The sequence below is a fragment of the Gopherus evgoodei genome, chromosome 2, assembly GCF_007399415.2.
Source record: "Gopherus evgoodei ecotype Sinaloan lineage chromosome 2, rGopEvg1_v1.p, whole genome shotgun sequence".
Lineage (NCBI taxonomy): Eukaryota > Metazoa > Chordata > Testudines > Testudinidae > Gopherus > Gopherus evgoodei.
This window is the reverse complement of record NC_044323.1, coordinates 96,919,866-96,939,494: the sequence shown is the minus strand read 5'-3', so window position 1 is coordinate 96,939,494 and position 19,629 is coordinate 96,919,866. Positions and strand designations below refer to the sequence as shown.

Below are 19,629 nucleotides of genomic sequence, written 5' to 3'. Positions count from 1 at the left end.
AACAGGGTGGAATTTTCAAAAGTGCTCAGCATTGGCTTAATTCTGTTCCCATTGTAGCCATTGGGAGTCCATTGACTTTAATGCAAGCAGATTAGCCCCTTCAGTGAAAACAGAGGTAGGCCAATGATGAGCCCTTTTGAAAATCTCCACCCATAATGTCTGGGAAAAGCCAAGATGAACTTAAAAAAAATGGGCAAGGCTGAATTCTGTCATGTAGACAACACCAAATAATGTGTAGTTTATGAACAGAAAGGGAATACTATATATTTATATATGAAGAAGGGCCTGTCAGATCTCATTCAACACCCCTGTTTGAGAGAATATGCTCTAATGAGAAATTCAAGAGAAGCTGCTGGTGAATATTGCAGAGAGAATAAATGGAAACCATCTGATCTCCAATCAATCTTCGTTGTACAGCCTGGGATTGGATTTGTGCCCTGATCTGATATGAGATGTTTAAACAAAAAAAATCTTATAAAAGTTCAACTGTTAAGAATTTTGTAAAAGTGAGTAATCAGAGATATTTGTACTAAAAAGCAAAATATTATCCAAGTTCCCAGACTCAGAGTGACAAATCAAAACAAAGATAATTGATCCCTGCAAAACTCAAGTTGCTTGCTGTACATCTCAGATTTTCTGCCTATGGTCAAATTATTGGTATAAACAACTCTGTATAAACAATATTGTTCCTAGATTTGAGGTAGGTGTCTTATGGCTTAACTGGATCTTCCTAGGTTCCTATCAAATGGATGGCTTTGGAGTCCATTTTACACAGAATCTACACCCATCAAAGTGATGTCTGGAGTTATGGTGAGTCTAAAAATGTGATAATGATTTTAGATGGGTGAGAACAATTGTAAGATTTGTTAGGGACACTACACTACACAGCCAATTTTTCTCCAGAAATTCAGTCATCCTTTTATGATACTTATAACAGGATCTTAATACCAAAATGTTGGGAAGAATAAATCTTAATGATGGGCCAAATCTTGAGCTTCTTAATGAAGCAAAATTCCCATTGATTTGAATAAGTAATGAGATTTTGTCCTTGAAAGAGACACAGTCATATTGTTTTTATGCATATATACACATTTTGGGGGGACAGGGAGGTGCATGTTCTTTGGAGAAGTTGTGCAGGTATACTTTCCAAACTGCACAATGTTAAAAGTAACCAACCTCCCCAAAAAGTAGCATGATAACAGGAGGTCAGCATAGCTAACCTAAAAGCTAAAACCATTGTGGCAGATTGACAGATTGTGTAATTTGGGCCAGATGGTCTGCTGATGTAAATAAGCACATCTGTTGTCTTCAGTGGAACTACGCTGATTTACACCAACTGATGATGGCTAGAAGTAATTACCTTCCTGAGTCCATGAGCAAACAAGTGACACAGTGACTAAGCAGAGTTCACAGTATTCCATAGGGAATACATTTGAAAGGTTGTAGACTCATAGCCTTTGAACTAAAACATACAGAGACTACTGCAATTGAATAGGTAAAATATTAGTTTCCCAAAAAATAGCATGTTTAAGGTAGGCTGAATTTTGGGCTTGAATGCCCATTACATTGGCCCATAGGTGTTTGAATCAATATTTGATTCAAAAAGAAATTGTGTTGTATGGTCATTTAAAACTTCATAAAGTCAGGTTGTTAGGACACCAATCTCCTTTATGTAGGAATATACACTAATTGTTTTTTTTACTGAGATCAGACCTGAGAATTCATTGTATACACTCTTCCTGGAGTAAGCCAACCTCTAATTTAGGGGAGTTAGGAAGAAATTTTCCCTGGGAGCAGGTAATTTCATAACGGCTGTAGCACTGTTTCTTTCACCTTTCTGTGAAGTGCTTGGAGATAGGTAGACTAAAAAGACCTTGGGTCTGATCAAGTATGGAAATTCCTATGTTCCTATTAAACCACTTAAATACATTTTCTTCACGTCCAAATTCCTATTTTAGGGCCCATGCAAATGGACAGCATGATGTAATGGCTACAGCATGGAATAGGTGACGTGCTGAAAGAAAATATCTTCCTGCAGTTAATTTAGAAAGCCTTCAAAGAGAGGAGATATTATTTTACCTCCAAAGAGATTATTTAAAACAATAACAAACCTTTTATTTAAAAAAAAAAACACTTTGTGGGTTGGAATCAGTAATTAGCAACCTAATAACTTTCTGTTGTAAGGAGGTGAAGTCATGAAGTAGAGTTGAACATTGAGATTTTCCCTTCTGTAAAATCATAAAAGAAAGAAAGACCTGATTATATCAAATTGTAACTCAGACTTCATTAAAATAGCTACATCTGTAAGAAGGAACATTTTCTTCCTCCATGAACAGTTGGCAAGTGAATAAACAATGATGGCCCCTTTAGTGAGCCTTAGCAGCTCTAAAACAAAGGTTAATGCCTCCACTCTCTCTCTTATATATGCTGTTCCTAGGCCAAACAGACCAGGTCTGCTGTGCTTTGGGGAAATCATGAATCCTTGCTGACCTGATGAGACTTTAACATTGTCCCTTTCTTCTGCTCTTCAGGTGTCACTGTTTGGGAGTTAATGACATTTGGATCAAAACCGTATGATGGCATCCCAGCCAGTGAAATTTCATCTGTCTTGGAGAAGGGCGAGCGTTTGCCTCAGCCTCCTATCTGTACTATTGATGTCTACATGATCATGGTCAAATGTGAGTTCAGTTCTTGTACATGTCCATGCAGTTCATATTAGTAAGAAGGAAAATGGTTCTAGTTATGGAACGTTTGCATGCTATGCTGTATTCCTGAGATTCACAGGAAAACATACCTATGTGTTATAGAAGAGTAACATCACTGTGGTATGTTCAGACATCTCATGCTTCAGACAAGACAGCAGATTTTTCTTTAACTAAAGCTCACGCTCCAGATTCTCATTTCTCATCATTGTGGTGGGGATCATGGTATAAAAATTTAGATTAAATTTAGATTACAGGAGTGTAAATCCAGACTAACAGTGGAATTACTCCAGAAATACTCCAATGTTGCTGAGGTTAGAATATAGCCCCAGGTTTCCAATTTTGTACACTGACTCATCAGTCCTGACTTCTCTTCCTGTGTTTTCATTTCATTCAATAACAAACACAATAGGAAAAAATGTCTGAGAACCGCAGACAATCATAATATTAGTGGCTTCACATGAAGACTTTGAGCCAGGATCTTGAGCTTCATAACTGGTCTGACCCCCAATTTTTTATTACTTATACTCAGATACATCATTACAATAAATGCACAGGAGCTAGCAGATTTGGCAAATCAAGTTTCTGTGGCATTGGTTCCATGTCCTTATTACTGTAAGTACATTAGAAGACATTCACAAGCACCCCACTTGGTGGCGTTTAAACACTTTCTTAGATAAAATGTACAAAGCCCTCAATGACATTAAACTTTTCTTTGGCTCAAAGAATTTACTTCGACTAATGTTATGGTTTTAGGAGTCTCTGAATACATACTTCTTACTATTAATAACAACAATAAATCACTCATCCAAAAAAGGTTAGCCTGCTAAAATGAGATCTTGACAGATCTAATGGACAAACTAGCTGATTTCACAAATAGCTAGCTGATTTCACAACCTCCCTTAGTGCATGGTAATGAATTTATACACATGCTATGCAGAAAAAGCACTGACAATGATACTTCTCTGGAATTCACAATATTTCCTGATTTAGTGTAGTTCTAGAAATATTAAACAGCAAGTTAAGACAGGTCTGTGGTTGAATACTGATAGAGATTCTACTCAATTGTGGGGTAGGAGGGATAATAACAGAAAATGTGGGAATGGCAGAGGTGCTTAAAGTCTTCTTTGTTTCGGTTTTCATCAAGAAGTTTGGCAGTGATTGGATGTCTAACATAGCGAATGTCAGTGAAAATGAGCTAGGATCAGAGGCTAAAATAGGAAAAGAACAAGTTTAAAATTACTTAGGTTAGATATCTTCAAGTCACCAGGGCCTGATGAAATGCATCCTAGAATACTTAAGGAGCTGACTGAGGAGCTATATGAGCCATTAGGCCATCGCTACACTCACACTTTACAGCACTGCAACTTTTTCGCGGTCAGGGTGTGAAAAAACACCCCCCTGAGCGCTGCAAGATACAGCGCTGTAAAGCGTCAGTGTAATCAGGGCGGCAGCACTGGGAGCACAGCTCCCAGCGCTGCACGCTACACCCGTAAGGGATGTGGTTTACATGCAGCGCTGGGAGAGCTCTCTCCCAGCGCTGCCGCTCCGACTACACTCACACTTCAAAGCGCTGCCGCAGCAGCGCTCCGAAATTCCAAATGTAGCCATACCCCTAGAAAAGTCATGAAAGATGGAGAGATTGCAGACAACGGGAAAAGGGCAAATATAGTGCCCATCTATAAGAAGGGAAATAAGGGCAACCTGGGGAATTACAGACCAGTCAGCTTAACTTCTGTACCTGGAAAGATAATGGAGCAAATAATTAAGCAATTAGTTTGCAAACATCTAGAAGATAATAAGGTGATAAGTAACAGTCAGCTTGGATTTGTCAAGAACAAATCATGTCAAACCAACCTGGTAACTTTCTTTGACAAGATAACAAGCCTTGTGGATGGGGGGAAGCGGTAGACATGGTATATCTTGACTTTAGTAAAGCTGTTGTTAGTGTCTCACATGACCTTCTCATAAACAAACTAGCGAAATACAATCTAGATGGAGTTACTATAAGGTGGATGCAAAACTGGTTAGAAAACTGTTCCCAGAGAGTAATTATCAGTGGTTCACAGTCATGCCGGATGGGCAGAACGAGTGGGGTCCCTCAGGGATCAGTTCTGGGTCCGGTTCTGTTCAATATCTTCATCAATGATTTAGAAGAAGAGCTCTGTGTAAACTTAACTTGTGCCTTCCACCAACAGAAGTTGGTCCAATAAAAGATATTACCTCATCCATCTTGTCTCTTTCAAAACCTGGGACCAGCATGGCTACAACAACACTGCAAATAACGATTAGTAAGAAGATAGATAGATATGTTTATCAGTGATTTAGATAATGGCCTAGAGAGTTTGTGGATGATACCAAGCTGGAAGGGGTTGAAAGTGTGGTGGAGGATAGGATTAAAGTTCCCAGTGATCTGGACAAACTGGAGAAATGGTCTCAAGTAAATAGCATGAAATTCAATAACGACAAATGCAAAGTACTCTACTTAGGAAAGAACAGTCAGTTGCACACATACAAAATGGGAAATGACTGCCTAAGAAGGAGTACTGTGGAAAGGGATCTGGGGGGCATAGTGGACCATATGCTAAATATGAGTCAACAGCATAACACTGTTGCAAAAAAAAGCAAACATTATGCTGGGATGTATTAGCAGGAGTGTTGTAAGTAAGACCTGAGAAGTAATTCTTCTGCTCTGCTCCATGCTGATTAGGCCTCAGCTGGAGTATTGTGTTCAGTTCTGGGCGCCACATTTCAGGAAAGATATGGACAAATTGGAGAAAGTCCAGAGAAGAGCAACAAAATTAATAAAAGATCTAGAAAGCATGACCTATAAGGGAAGATTAAAAAAAAATTGGTTTGTTTAGTCTGGAAAAGAGAAGACTGAGAGGGGACATGATAACAGTTTTATAAGGTTGTTACAAGGAGGAGGGAGAAAAATTTTTGTTCTTAACTCTTGAGGATAGGACAAGAAGCAATGGGCTTAAGTTGCAGCAAGGGAGGTTTAGGTTAGACATTAGGAAAAACTTCCTAACTGAGAGAGTGGTTAAGCACTGGAATAAATTGCCTAGGGAAGTTGTAGAATCTCCATCATTAGAGATTTTTAAAAGCAGATTAGACAAACAACTGTCAGGGATGGTCTAGATAATACTTAGTCCTGCCTTGAGTGCAAAGGACTGGACTAGATGACCTCTCGAGGTCCCTTCCAGTCCTATGATTCGATGAGATCTGAAACACAATTTTACTGGTAAAAGATCAGCCAAATAAACATACACTCTTCTAATCTCAAAAGACATCTAAACATGAGTTTCTACCAAAGGGCCCATTGAAGCCAGTGAGAGTTTTACCAACTATAATGAGATCAGGCCCAATATTATACTTAGTAATGAAGACTGTAGAAACACTTAAAGGAAACCTTAACTGAAATATAAAAAAAAATCATGTCAATTTAGAAAGACAAAACTAATAAAATGTGCAAAATAATCACTACATCAAATTATAAATAAAGATCTAAGCCAATAAAATATTAAACATTAAAATATGTATAAAATTAACTTAATATTATATATTAAAACCTGTTTTCAATGTAATGGGCCAGTTTCTGCCCTACTGTAAATCACTATAGAGCCTTTGACTTCATGTAGAATAATTACTAATGAAGAACAATGCTGCCCCTCCATACAGAAGTTAGGGCACAAGAAACTCATCTCAGCACTGGAGCCAACTGTAAATTGAGTTTTCTTTCAAAGTTTTTATAAAGCAAAGTTTATTGGTTTTAAAGGTACGTGACAATATTCAACCCGCAGCTCAATTAACCAGCGTGTTTTTAAAAATGAATTGACATTACTTTACGATAGCAATCATATTTCAGATTCCTCATTTACCCCAATGGTGAGATAAATTTCCTGAATAGGCTGGAGTATCTGCGCAAAGTGGAAGCCATTATTGCAGAAACAAGAATTCAGTAAACCACAGAGAGGCATGCATTCAACTCCATGCTCCAATGAATATTTAAGGATTTAGACAAAGTGGAATAGCTTCAAGAGTAGAGACTGAGTGCAAACCACCCTACAGTAGTCGATAACCTATTGGTTAGGTAGTGGAAGAGTAAGATCTGAGTTTGTCACTACTCCAGAGTGGGGATTCAAACCTAGGTGTCTCACCTCCCAATCCAGTGCCCTAACTACCAGGTTAAAGGTGACTTGCATATTCATTTTCTTTCTTTCCTTCCTTCCATCTTTCTTTCTTTCTTTCTTTCTTTCCACTCATCCCGTCCTCTGAAGCTGGTTCCTGGCCAAAACTGATAGCGTTAGATCAGCTGAAACTCCATTTTTCAACAAATCAACTTTTTGTCCCAGAAAGTCTGCCCAGTTCTGTTAGCCTATCTGTAGGTTGCTGTGCATAGGAGATGATTAAAAATCAACACTTACTCATGAGGCCCTGTTCCGGTCTCAGTTACCCAGGTGATTTCCATGAGAGATGCACCTGTGTAAATGATAACAAAATTGGTGCACTAGAGGCAAATCCAGATACCATCACCATGTTAGGTACTGGTCAGATATATAGGGGAATGAGGGAGAGGAATCCTCCCCACACCATTGTGAAGTGGCTCTGAAGCTGACATAGACTTCACAGATCAGCCACGTGGAATGAGGGTATGTCAGGGCCTGCGTAGCATTGGATCCCCTCCCTGTCTCCTGGTTCAGCACTTCCTGCCCCATCCTGTGGGCTATTATGTAGTGAACTTGTGTGAAGCAGGGATCCTGACTTTTAGGGGGACTATGCAAGCAGGAGTTAAAAGAGGGTACTCCCTGCATGTTGATGCTAAGCAGGAATCTTTCTACCATGTCTTTTATTTTGTGGTCTTGCAAGAAGAGCAGGGGGTACTGTTCTTAAATGCCAAAAAGGAACAAAGAATAGAGTCTAACAAAAAGCTGATGTGAATGGATTTCTATTTGTTATGGTTTGATGTAACAGCTTCATATGTACCAAGCACAATACAGTTCCTATCCTTTGCATCTTATTTTAAAACTCTCTTCAGGTTTAATATCTAAGATCATTTGATTTGTGCTTTGTTTTCCATTCTGTCCCTTCAGGCTGGATGATAGATGCAGACAGTCGCCCCAAGTTTCGTGAGCTGATATCAGAATTCTCCAAAATGGCTCGAGACCCTCAGCGCTATCTTGTTATACAGGTATTGATCAGTTTGTTTTAACCGGCAACCAAGATGTCAAACGGTCATTTAGAAAGATGCCTGGGGAAATAACAGCAAATATGAAATAATACACATGGTATGCTCAGAGTTGAGCAAGCTAAGGAGTTCAACAATTCCATGACCAAATCTCAAAAGAAACTGGACCACATGAACATCAACAATATAGTCTCATGCTATTTTTTTCAGTTAAAGAAAACTGTAACACTGTTCTAGTCCATTTCCAAGTTGTGGCAGTAAATACTTTAGCATATTACCATTTGCTTAAAAATGAAGAACAGAACAAAAAATAAATATGGATTGTGCTCTTCAGAACATTTGCTAACATTTAATGTGGAAAGAAGGGCTACTTAGGAGAACAGCAGCAGTAGCAGCAGAAATCTCAAATAGCCTCTTAGTTTATGGTGGAAAAAGGAAGCACAGGAAAGCTGTTAGTCTGTTTTATGGAATTATTAAGAGATTTCACAAAGGTAACATTCAATAACATTATAACAAGATTGAAAAATGTATTTTATTGAATTTACATCATGCCTCCGTTTTAAAGTCTGATATACTTGGGCCCATACAAACGCTTTCAGGACCGTAAATTTTTCCACACATGTGTCCTGGTTCAGGATTATCATCATTCGAGAAAGGAAGTTGGATTCTGAACACTTTAAAAAACAGATACTCTAGACATAGGCCTAACCAGAAACATCAGGTCTAGATTCCCCCTGAATTTACATCCAGGTCTAATTTTTGCAGCATAGGCTCATCTCCAGAACATTTGTTTTTCTCCAGAGACAAAGCTGCTTTGCTGTAGCGCAGGCAGGATGGTGTCCAGCAAGCTGCTCTTATTGTGGTTTGGTTCACAGGGAGATGAAAGAATGCACTTGCCAAGCCCTACAGACTCCAAGTTTTATCGGACCTTGATGGAAGAGGAGGACATGGAGGACATTGTTGATGCAGATGAGTACCTCATTCCACACCAGGGATTTTTCAACAGCCCCTCCACATCCCGGACTCCCCTCTTAAGTTCATTGGTATGATATTTCATCTACATTCACAGACCTAACTGTTTAGAATTAGTCATTTCCCAGGTCAGACAATATTTTTCTCTTTTTAAAATATCTTTTCTCTCTCTCTCTCTCTCTCTCTCTCTCTCTCTCTCCCTTTTGAAGAGTGCTACCAGCAACAATTCAGCCACAACCTGCATTGATAGAAATGGGGTAAGTGTGAGCAGCTACTGTTAAAAGTATCTCGTCATTGTGTTAATGCTGTGAACTGAATTAAAGAATCAAGTCTTGATTTAGCAGAGATAGTGCCTCAATTTCAATACCAGATGTTGGCTTTCTCTTCCTCCCCACCTCTTTTATTTCTGCAGATACACGTACCTATACACATTAGCCTCTATGAAATAGTCTCTTCCATACTTGATTTCTTAACCTGTACCTTTAACCTAGCAGGGATACCCCGTGAAGGATGACAGCTTTGTCCAGCGCTACAGTTCAGATCCAACTGGCATCTTCTTGGAAGACAGCATAGATGATGGCTTCCTGCCTGCTCCAGGTGAGTACATCTGCTAGGTATCACCTGATCCTCAAGTTCATTCATTGATCAGCAACTTGGAATCCCATCTGCTTCTCTTTTAGATCTTTGAGGATTCTTGTTGATCTCTGGGTAATCATTTTCCTTCCCCTCCCTCAGCAAAGGAGGAGTCCTTCACATCCCTAAAGATCCCCACAATTCTTTGTTACTAGTCAATAAATGGGGGTGGGGAAATTGTGCAGAATTTTTCTTTTCATTTTTTCCTTGATCTTCTCTGACAGCTTCTTGACCACATATCATCCACCATCACTGCCAATCAGATTTCTACTTTTTGTTGTGGGTGCCTTATCAAGGTTTTTTTTTCCCTTTTTCTACTAATCAGACATTTCAGAAAGTCTCTTCTAAGAACTCTTTAGTCCTCTTCATTGTTTTTATTGTAGAAACTCTGCTTCTTGTTATTACTGTTTTACTGCTTTCCAAACAGAAATATACTCAAGCAGAATGGATGGCACAATGAATTACACAGTGTTGCTAACCACAGTCTCACATGTACTTGTGTAGTAGTTTGCTGGAATCAGAACTGGTTGACTTAAAAGATCAGTAAGAGTGTTACAAGGATGTTTTAATAAAACGATACACCTGCAATGCTTTGTCCTCAAATAGTACCGCAGTTGAGTAAGGGAAAAAAACAGCATTGAGCATTGCATTAGTGGGATATGGAGTCTCAGTTACTGTTGGCCTTTTTATTTATTTATTTATTTATTTTACGCATTTCCATTATCTTTAAGTATTTCTCCAGATATATGGTTGCTCTCAGCTAAACTCCCTGGCTAAGATTTCAGAACACTCCATGGGGATTTAGGCAAACATCCTTCACTAAAAGCCATGGAAAATGTGTGGCTAAATTCCCTTGGCTGCTTTGAAAATCTGAATACTTGAACCTTTGTTCAATGGAACTTCCTGCCTTGGCTTAGTCTTGGAATTCTGAGGAAGATCCAAAAGACTTGTGGGCTGATGTGTGAAAAGATTGTTTCCACATGATTAAAAATACACGTCAGATAATTTAAAGGACTGCATTAGTTACATATCTTAATTGCTTTTTTCTTTCTTTTTAAATCTCAGAATATGTCAATCAGTCAATCCCCCAAAAACCATCGGCATTTGTAGTACAGAATCAACTCTACAACAACGTCTCCCTCCCAGTAAACCCAAAGCCCTCTACAGCTTCAAGCTATCAGAATTCCCACAGCACAGCAGTTGACAACCCAGAGTATCTCAACACAAACCAGTCTCCTTTTGTCAAAACGGTTTTTGAGAGTTCCCCCTACTGGGACCAAACAGCCAATCACCAAATGAATCTGGACAATCCTGACTACCAACAGGACTACTTTCCTAAGGAAACTAAGCCTAATGGCATCTTTAAAGTTCCTGCAGCAGAAAATTCTGAATACTTAAGGGTAGCAGCACCAAAAAATGAATACATTGAAGCCTCAGCATGACCACAGAAAAACTCTCTCTTCTTGCAGTAATACAAACTAAAATCCAGATGAACAACCTGGCTGCTGCAGGATCAAGCTATGAACTGACAGGAGAGCAATCACAATTCACTGACAGACACGCTTTTCCTTTCAAGCTGGTGGGCTGAATTCACCAAGCTCATTTTACTATATATTTTGGGCTTTTCCTTGTCCATCCACATACATAATGTAGGCACATACCGTACACATGCATGCATGTTGGACTAGAGCAGGAACTTCCTGCAGATAAGAAATTGCAGATGCATTCCTTTTTGTTTTCAAATGGTAGCATTATAAAAAGCCATTTTGGGATTAACTGTAAGAATTCCTTTCTACAATGCATATTTTTATAAACATTTTTAATGGAATTTTGGATCTTTTACAAGATGAGACGCTTGCTTGTTGTACTGCTTTGTGACTCTCGGACCACAAGGGGGAAAAAAAAGCAATACATTATTAAATCCCCTGAGAAGAGGTTGTTGGTTTTTTTCTTTCAAACTCTTGAAAGTTTAATAGCTGTTCCAAATTATTGGATCTTAAATATTGACTTCATTTACTGTACTGGTACAGACGGGGGAAGATGAGTCAGAGAGAAGTGTGGAGATTCTGCTTGATGAAGTAGTTTTTAAAATGGAACAGGTCGGTAAAATTTTATAACCCACAGTGTATTTAGCACAAGGACTGGATGGCAGCACACATTACTGACCACTACTGTTGGAGACCAGCAGGAAGAACTCAGCACACAGAAGAGTTGTTTGTAAATATTTATAAAATGCTCACAAGTCTGTTTTCTGTATGTTGAATGCAAGCCTTTCTTTTTTCTATTCCATTGATTAGCTCTAGATTTGTCAAATTACATTTTTAACAAAAATTTTAAAGATGTTGCTATGACTGAAAAATGAAGTGTCAGTTCCCTTTGTCTCAATTTCATTTGGACAGACTTTCCATAAAGAGCAAGGAAATGCAAAAGGTGTTAATTGGGTTATTTGTGAGAGAGCCGGTGATCAGAATGCAACTGCACTAAATTAACGTTGGCTAAGACAAAAATGCAAAAAAATGCAACTTAAGGAAATGAGATTTTGTTGTTTTTTTTAAATAGCTCAGTCAAAAAACATTTTTCCTGTATGAAAATTGCAAAGAAAAGGGGGGAAATACAACAGTATAGTCTGTTAAACTTGTGGCAGAATATTGCCAATTGCTGTACCATTGTGCGGGAATCTGTTGTCTCTTACACGACTACAGCTGCTGTATTAGGGTGATCTTCTTTTATGCGAGGTATAAAGAAAATACAGAGATAATTGATCAAAGAAGAAAAAGAATAGTCTGAGGTGTTTGAATGCAATTGCTTAGTTTACTCTTCTGAAATCAGGGGCTGGGAATGCCACAGGCTTTTTTGAAGTCCAAGCCTGGTTGTCTAATTGTCACAGTGGAATAGTCCAAATCTATATTTGATTTAATAATAAATATACAATATATCTATTGTACATAAAACCATTGTAGCACAAAAAGTTACAGAGATTCTCTTTAAGTTGTATGTAGTTTTTAAAACTCCTGCAGTTCTTTTAATATCCTTTTTGTTAACATTTTTGCTGTCTTCTTTGAAAGGAGTAGGAAAAAAATGGTTAAAGCATTCATTCAAAGAGTAATAGTAATATGGAGGCATCACTCCACTGCCTTGGTGAAAGGAATATTTTAGCCAAATAGCTGGATCTGAAGCCAGATTTGAATCAAGCGATTTGCATGCTAAGAGCCATAATTAATAGTTAATCATTGGAAAATTACTTGATGACATAAAAACTGAAGCATAGAAAATATGTAACGTTTATACTTGAGACATCAATGCATCAGGGAATGGTCAAATTTCACTCCTCCTCTGCTATGTTTGGAATACCTCAACGTAAATTCCAGTTGAAGTATTGCATTTGAGTCCAGGATCAGGCCCAAAACTCTTAAAATGTTGTCATGGCAGGTTTGTTGGGGAGTGGGGGAGTGAAGACTGGCAGTGTAAAATTTCTCATGTTAGATCAATGCAATGCAGGCTGTCACTGAAAACCAATATACATATAATAACGTGTCTCTAACAGTACAGGGTCTGGAACTGGAGCGCAAATGTGATCAATGTATTGTCATCCTCTTTGGGCACATCTCACTCACAATGATTGGAGCCCAGCCACAGCCTTACAGAGAATATGTAACAACTTGTATTATTTCCTTGGAACTAAAACATTGAAAAAAATTCTGCTCTCAAGTAGTTTTCCTCCGATCTATACTTGTGTACCTGAGAGCAAAAGTTTGTCCCAATACGATGTTCAAAATGCGCCAGATACACACATACTCACATAGACACACACAGTCATTTTAACAATCTTTTTTCCCCCATTAACAAACTCACAAGGGGATAGTATGTTTGTCAAACGACTTTCCAACAGAAGTTATGGATCATTTACTAAGTCTACTACTCAAAGCAATACAGTACTACATCTTCTCCTACAGTCTTTCCAATGCTATTCCCAAAATGTTTCAGTGACATTTTTAGCTTTAAAAATGGTTATTAAAATAAAAAAAGTAGCACTATATGTTACCAGCATTATGTAGCATGGAAACTATTTAATACAGATTAACCTCTCTACATTTTTTAAATGGTTCCTGGAGGATTTTGTAACATGACCACCGTGAAAGCCAATGAGAGTCACACAGCTATATCCTTTAAGAGTGTTTAAGAAATCTAAGGTTGAGTTCTCTTTTTTATTTATTTTTTAATGGAAAACATAGCAGAGAGAATATGGGAACCAGCTTCTGATGCAAGACTGTCTGTAATTTATGAACTATCCTAATTTATGTAGTACAGACTCTAGGTTTATGAACTAACAATATTTTTAAATAATTCTGATAAATGTGTTGTGATTTCCTAATAGGCAGTCCTAAGTTATTCAGACACCAGAAGAAAAGAAGGGCAATGAGCACATTAGAATGTCAGCTCAGTTTCATTGTACCAAATCATTTCAATGCACTTAAAATAAGTAAATGTGTGGTTTAAATGATCTGATTTTTTTTTTTTTTTTTTTTTTTTTTAATGGAGCACACGAATTGTGCAGCAGCAAAGATTCCACTTTATATTGTAGAGATCTAAATGAATCCATGGGAGTTATGCATCACTTTCACTTTTGTTGTGGAATCCTGATACGCTGCTGTTATACTATAACCCTTCTCCTTCTGCATCTCAGGCAATTTAGTAAGGCCTCTCTATAGTTGAGATAAAGGTGAACCATCTCAGCCGGTAGTAGTCTAAAGTCCCGTATCCTTTCTGTGGGCAAGTCACTAGAGGGCAACAGTGAGCATATGTGCCTGTACACAGGCATAAAGGCAATGATAAATTACACTTCAAGATCTCTTACAGATCACCTCCCCTAGAGTGTGCTAGATTTCAGTGTAAATCGTACAGTTTCATATGATGACTATGAAACAGCTGTGTGTCACCACTCAGTGATCTACTATAAAACAATCAAACAAACCTAAGTGGCCAGTGAAGTATCACAAAGCCCATGTAGCTTTGTTTGTCCATAACCAGTTCACTAGAAGATTTATGAATCTAGCCCCAGGATCCAACTGATAAGAAACAGACTGTAGGTATAACTGAACAACATTTCACTGGTATCCAAGTTGCTCACTTGTCTTTGTCACACGAGGGTATTAGTTGCTGTGTTGGAATGGGATTTTGTAATTTTTTGTGTTATAGAGAAGGTCTGTATAACAAGAAATGGTTTTTTATTATATTTAAAGTGTGATTACAGATGTATTGCTATATAAATTATTGCAGCACTAGAGTAGAACCTAATTATAACATAGACTATATTTATGTATATATTACATTTTTCCTGGGTGTTCAAGAGTGGTCTCCATTACAAAGTGATCAGAGCTCCTCCAGTTTAAAACTAGGAGAGTAGCTAAAGGGGGAATCTTCTTGCAATATCTGAGCAAAACTCAGATTCTCATTTTGAGCAGTTTGCAAGGAAATTAAAATTGCAAGTTGATTAATAATAAAGCAGCAGCAATTATGCCATTATGATTAAGAGTCTGTAGTCAGGTCCATTTTAAAAGAGTTTCCCTAAATACTAATACATGATAGACCAGAACCATTTTAAAGGGTGGTTTATCAGGAGTTGTGTGCATAAAATGTCTTTTTAAAAAATATGCCTGAATAGAGACAGACCCACCAGAGCACAACAGCTTTTAAAGGATCAGAGACTCTCACATGGGAAGGAGTTTTAAAATACTGCCTCTAATTTCTCACATAAAGAGGAGTGACTCTGAACAGCATTGTGTGTACTTACTTAATTGGCTGCAATTTGTTTTGTTTTGCGCTGGGAAGGAGTTGGCTTGGGAAATTCGGAAAATGTTTCAATATATCATATAAAGTGAACTTTCTGCAGGGTCCGATGCCCTTGTCTCATTTCCAAGTGAAGCTAAATGACCTGATGAATTTCTTTGGTCAGAGCACGTTGGAATACATGGCACTCCTCAAGTTTTTTTAATCTTTAAGGTTGATTTGCTGCTCCTTCCTATCCCATTCAGCTAATCTTTAGGGTCCTGAAGTGATAGATAGTATTGCATTTCCTCTAAAAAGAAACAGGCCTGCGTGGGATGAGGAGGCTGTAGGCAGAATTATGTAGAGGGACCATAGCCAGGGAATCTACACACAATACAGATCCACTAGCCCAAAATTTTCTTAGAGTGGAAGGCACAGCAGTCATTGCCTACTGCTTCAGCTCAGGATGATAGCAGCAATTATGAGTGGCCAAGCGGGTGCACTATGCCCTATCTGCTGATTGGGAGGAAAATCCTCTCAACCGTCACATAGGTTTGAGGTTTTCTGTTTTGGTTTTCTGTTTTGGTTTGGGTTTTTTTGGTGCAAAACCCATTTACTCAGGCTTTGTGCTACAAATGTGAATTTTATCCTATGCACAGAAGATCAAGTATGTGTATTCCAGATCCAATTTAACAGGACCACAGGACTTCAAATGATTCAAGCGCTTCATACTGAGAAGTGCATGAGGTGTCCTCAGTCTGTCTGGTGATGAATAACTGAATGTCAATGATACTTTGCATTTCCTGACAACCATTCATTTTTCAGGTTAGAAGTTTAACATCTACTATAGCACACAAGCTGCTACCTCGTCACTGTCTTCTGGTAAAATTGCCCTAGCTTTTTCTTTTTTTCTTTTTCTTTTTTTTAAAAAAAAAACCCACATTTCTCTGTGAGAAAACACTTTAGTCAGGACAAAATGAGAAAATGTATCTCTTTGTATCCCCCTTCCTGAAGAAAATGTACAGTAATGTAATTTTAAACTCTGTATAGTTATACTGCCAAGTGGGACACTTCACCCGAGTGTTTTGTAATGTTGTTGTTAAATCACCACTAAACCAGATTTTTATATTGAAATCCCATTTTTTTTGCTTTGCTTTCCCAATAAGTTTTGTTTCTGTCTGCTCTAACATATGCCTTTTAAAAGTCTTTTAAAAAAAATAAAATAAGGAAAAAAAGATTTATGAAAAAGAAAAACAAGACACCTTTACGTAACTTTTTAAGTGGGTTGCATTAGGACCAAAGAGAGTGTGTCTTATTTTCTTGCTTTAAAGTAATAAATCAAAATACCAATTGATCACCACTTCCACGGTTTCTTATTGGGGCCGGGGGAGGGGGAATCATTGCCCCCTAATCCTGCAAAACGATCTGCTGAAGTCACTGGGGCTCTCCATGAGAACAAGGATCTGCTCATAGAGATCCAATTGGAGCCATGCATAGCACGTGGGCCAAATCTGATGTCTTTATTCAATCTTGACTTGTGGTCCGCTCAGTTAAAACTCTCATTAAATTAAGGGGAGTTTGGACCAAATAGGGACTGACTGAAAACTGAACAAGGACTTCAGGTTTTGGAAGTGTCAGGAAAAAAAAATGTGAGTGGAAAATAATGAAGTGATTGGATCACTGCTTTTCATCTGGGGAAGGTTGTAGGCAGATAAGACTGTCACTTTGCAAGCATGTTTTTGATTACATTATTTCTTTTAATGTGGAGTGCGAACTAAAAGCATGAGATTTTCATGACTTACTTCTATCTCCCTGCCAGACGTTCTGCCTGCTTTGAACACTGCACAGGTTTCCAGGGGACCTACTGGTCCTTAAAACTTCCTTAAATTCCTTAAAACTTATGGACTGTGAATTATGGTTATAATTTCCAATTAATGGTAATGGGAATTAAGGTAACTTTGAGAGAAGGATGTAATATTCTTTGGATATAACACAGTTAAGAGTGAACGCAAACATTCAGTAGTGTTAAAGTCAAGGAAAGAGATTCTTTATAAATGAATGAAACAATCTGGAAGATGGCTGTCAAAAACCACATGATGCGTTGAGCCACACCCTGGTCCCAACAAAGGCAGTGGCAAAATGCCTGAAGCAAGGATTTTGGTCCTTTATGTTCTGCCATATATATATGAATGACTCTGAGGTAACAATGAGGTGGTGGTGGTGGGGGAGGCTATAAATATATAGCCTCCCCCACCACCATCACCTCATTGTTACCTCAGAGTAATTCATCCTCCTTATGAACAAGCTGAAAAATCAAACCCCCCAGCTCTGAACCTAACCAACAGCTTTATGAGGGATTTGTCCATATGTAGGTGATACGGTACATGTTCTTAGCTCTCTCAGTGGTCCTGGAGCTTTTTCCAAAACATCCTTCTAATATCTTAGAATCTATCTGAAGGGTGAGAGCAGAGTGAGACTAATATTGAGTGTTTTAGAAAATCCCTCTCGCTATGCATAGGGATCGAACGGATCCAGTGCCCATTTTAGGCTGCTTTGTAATGATGCAATCAACTGGGAGTAATGTCTTGGTTATAGTAAACTATCAAGCAATATATCCATATAGAGAGTACCTTTTAGCATTGTAAAGTTAATCAACTTTGAAAGCACTATTTGTACAAATAAGAAATGCTGTCTTTTATACAGTTTAATGATTTATACTATTGATCAGAGAATGTTTGTATATTGAGTGATAAAAATAAGGTGTATATTATTCTTTCTTGTTTTTAATTTTTGGAGAACATTTATTTTAATATACTGTATCGTGTTTGTGGGGGAATAAGTCAGGTTGGCTGGTTTGTAGGGTGAATAGCCATGGAAGAGCTAATGTTAAAAATCTTTTATTGAGAGATTTTGAAAAGGTGTCACCATGGGGATTTAACCAGAGTTTACTGATCTTAATAACAAGGCGCCTTTCCTCTCTCTAGCACATTTATGCTGCTCTCATGCCCAGTATTCACTGTTGGCGTTTCATAGTGCAGTATGATACAACTAACAGTTTTGGGCATTGCAGCTGCTGTTTACCGAGGTGCTAGGGAAATGCACTCTTTGAAATGCACAGCAATGTCTGTCCTTAATTTTTACCACAAATGTAGCAACCAACGCAGAACAAACCCTCAATCTCAAATCCACAGGATATTTTGCTTTTGAGGCCCATGCTGTTGCCCATTTATAAACCGTGTGCTATTTTAAAAAGTCCCTTCTTAAGCTTCTCTCTCCATCAGCATTAACAAAGCAAGAATCCATGGTAAGGCAATATATATACATAAAATAAAACTAAACTAAAAACTCACAAAAGACTTCAGTCTATAAGGGGGGGAAATGACACCACAAAAATGCCTGGAAAAATAAATAAATAAAACTCACAACCCCCACCCCGACTCCAGGCAACACACTAAAGAGTCATATAAAAAAAGCAAACAATGAAATCTAGTTTTCATACATTCAGACGAACAACATGGAAGCACGAATGAGTAGGGTTGCAGAGAAGGGGAAACCATATCAGTGAGGGTCATACCAGATGCAGGATATTAATTCAAGTGGTGGAACTCCCTGCTGAATTAAATGAGAGCCGCATACCAGGGTCAAGGGAAGCACATAGTCTTAAATGTAATGGAGATTTCTATGGGGTATGTAGAAGAGAGAGAAAAGTTAAACTGGGCTTCCTCTAGGAGTAAAATACATTGTGTAGCTGAGATGGTAAAAGGTCAGAGGAGTTGGAACTGGATACATGAAGCGCAAGATCAGTCTGGATAAGTCCCCATTATACTGATTTGTAAATTAGTAATTTTTTCTTTAGAGATGAACTTTGTACACAGAGAAAAAGCTACTCTAGCACTTTTCACCCAGCCCCTTCCATCACATAAGCTGCATGCTGAACCACCTTGACTTATTTTATGCAGAAAATTATGTAGTCTTAAAATTCATATCACTGGTTCTCAGCAATGTCTAATGTATATTAATGCATGATATTTTTATTTTAATAAAAGTAATGAAATATGACTTTGCTATTTTGTAGTACTTTGTTCTTTCTAGAGATTAAAGCACTGCAAATCTGCAGATATCCACAGATATCCATGAACCATGTTTGCGGATCGGTTGCAGATACAAATTTTATGTCCATGCAGGTCTCTACAGATGAGCAAGTCCAGCTTGGGGAAGGTTTCTTAATATGCTCCAATTTCCTTCCCAGGTTATAATAATGCTTTGCACTTCTATAGTACTTTTCATATGAGGATCACCACACAATTTACATACACTAATTTGCAGTACTGTATGCAATGTTGGTGCTAAGGTATCAGAGAGAGAAAG

The 19,629-nt window shown here is 38.1% G+C and overlaps 1 protein-coding gene across 4 annotated transcripts in view; it reads left to right on the top strand.

Moving 5' to 3' along the window:
• EGFR (epidermal growth factor receptor) overlaps positions 1–19,320 on the top strand; it is a 228,706-nt gene extending 209,386 nt beyond the window's left edge. For 3 of the 4 annotated variants that reach the window (XM_030551430.1, XM_030551429.1, XM_030551427.1), the window contains 7 exons: positions 735–810; positions 2,532–2,678; positions 7,796–7,893; positions 8,766–8,933; positions 9,072–9,119; positions 9,354–9,459; positions 10,561–19,320. In XM_030551430.1, the coding sequence (XP_030407290.1) occupies positions 735–810; positions 2,532–2,678; positions 7,796–7,893; positions 8,766–8,933; positions 9,072–9,119; positions 9,354–9,459; positions 10,561–10,937 (1,020 nt within the window). In that variant the 3' untranslated portion in view covers positions 10,938–19,320. The remainder of the gene's footprint in view (positions 1–734; positions 811–2,531; positions 2,679–7,795; positions 7,894–8,765; positions 8,934–9,071; positions 9,120–9,353; positions 9,460–10,560) is intronic. The other variant, XM_030551428.1, reaches the window with a different exon arrangement.
• The last annotated feature ends 309 nt before the right edge of the window (positions 19,321–19,629 follow it).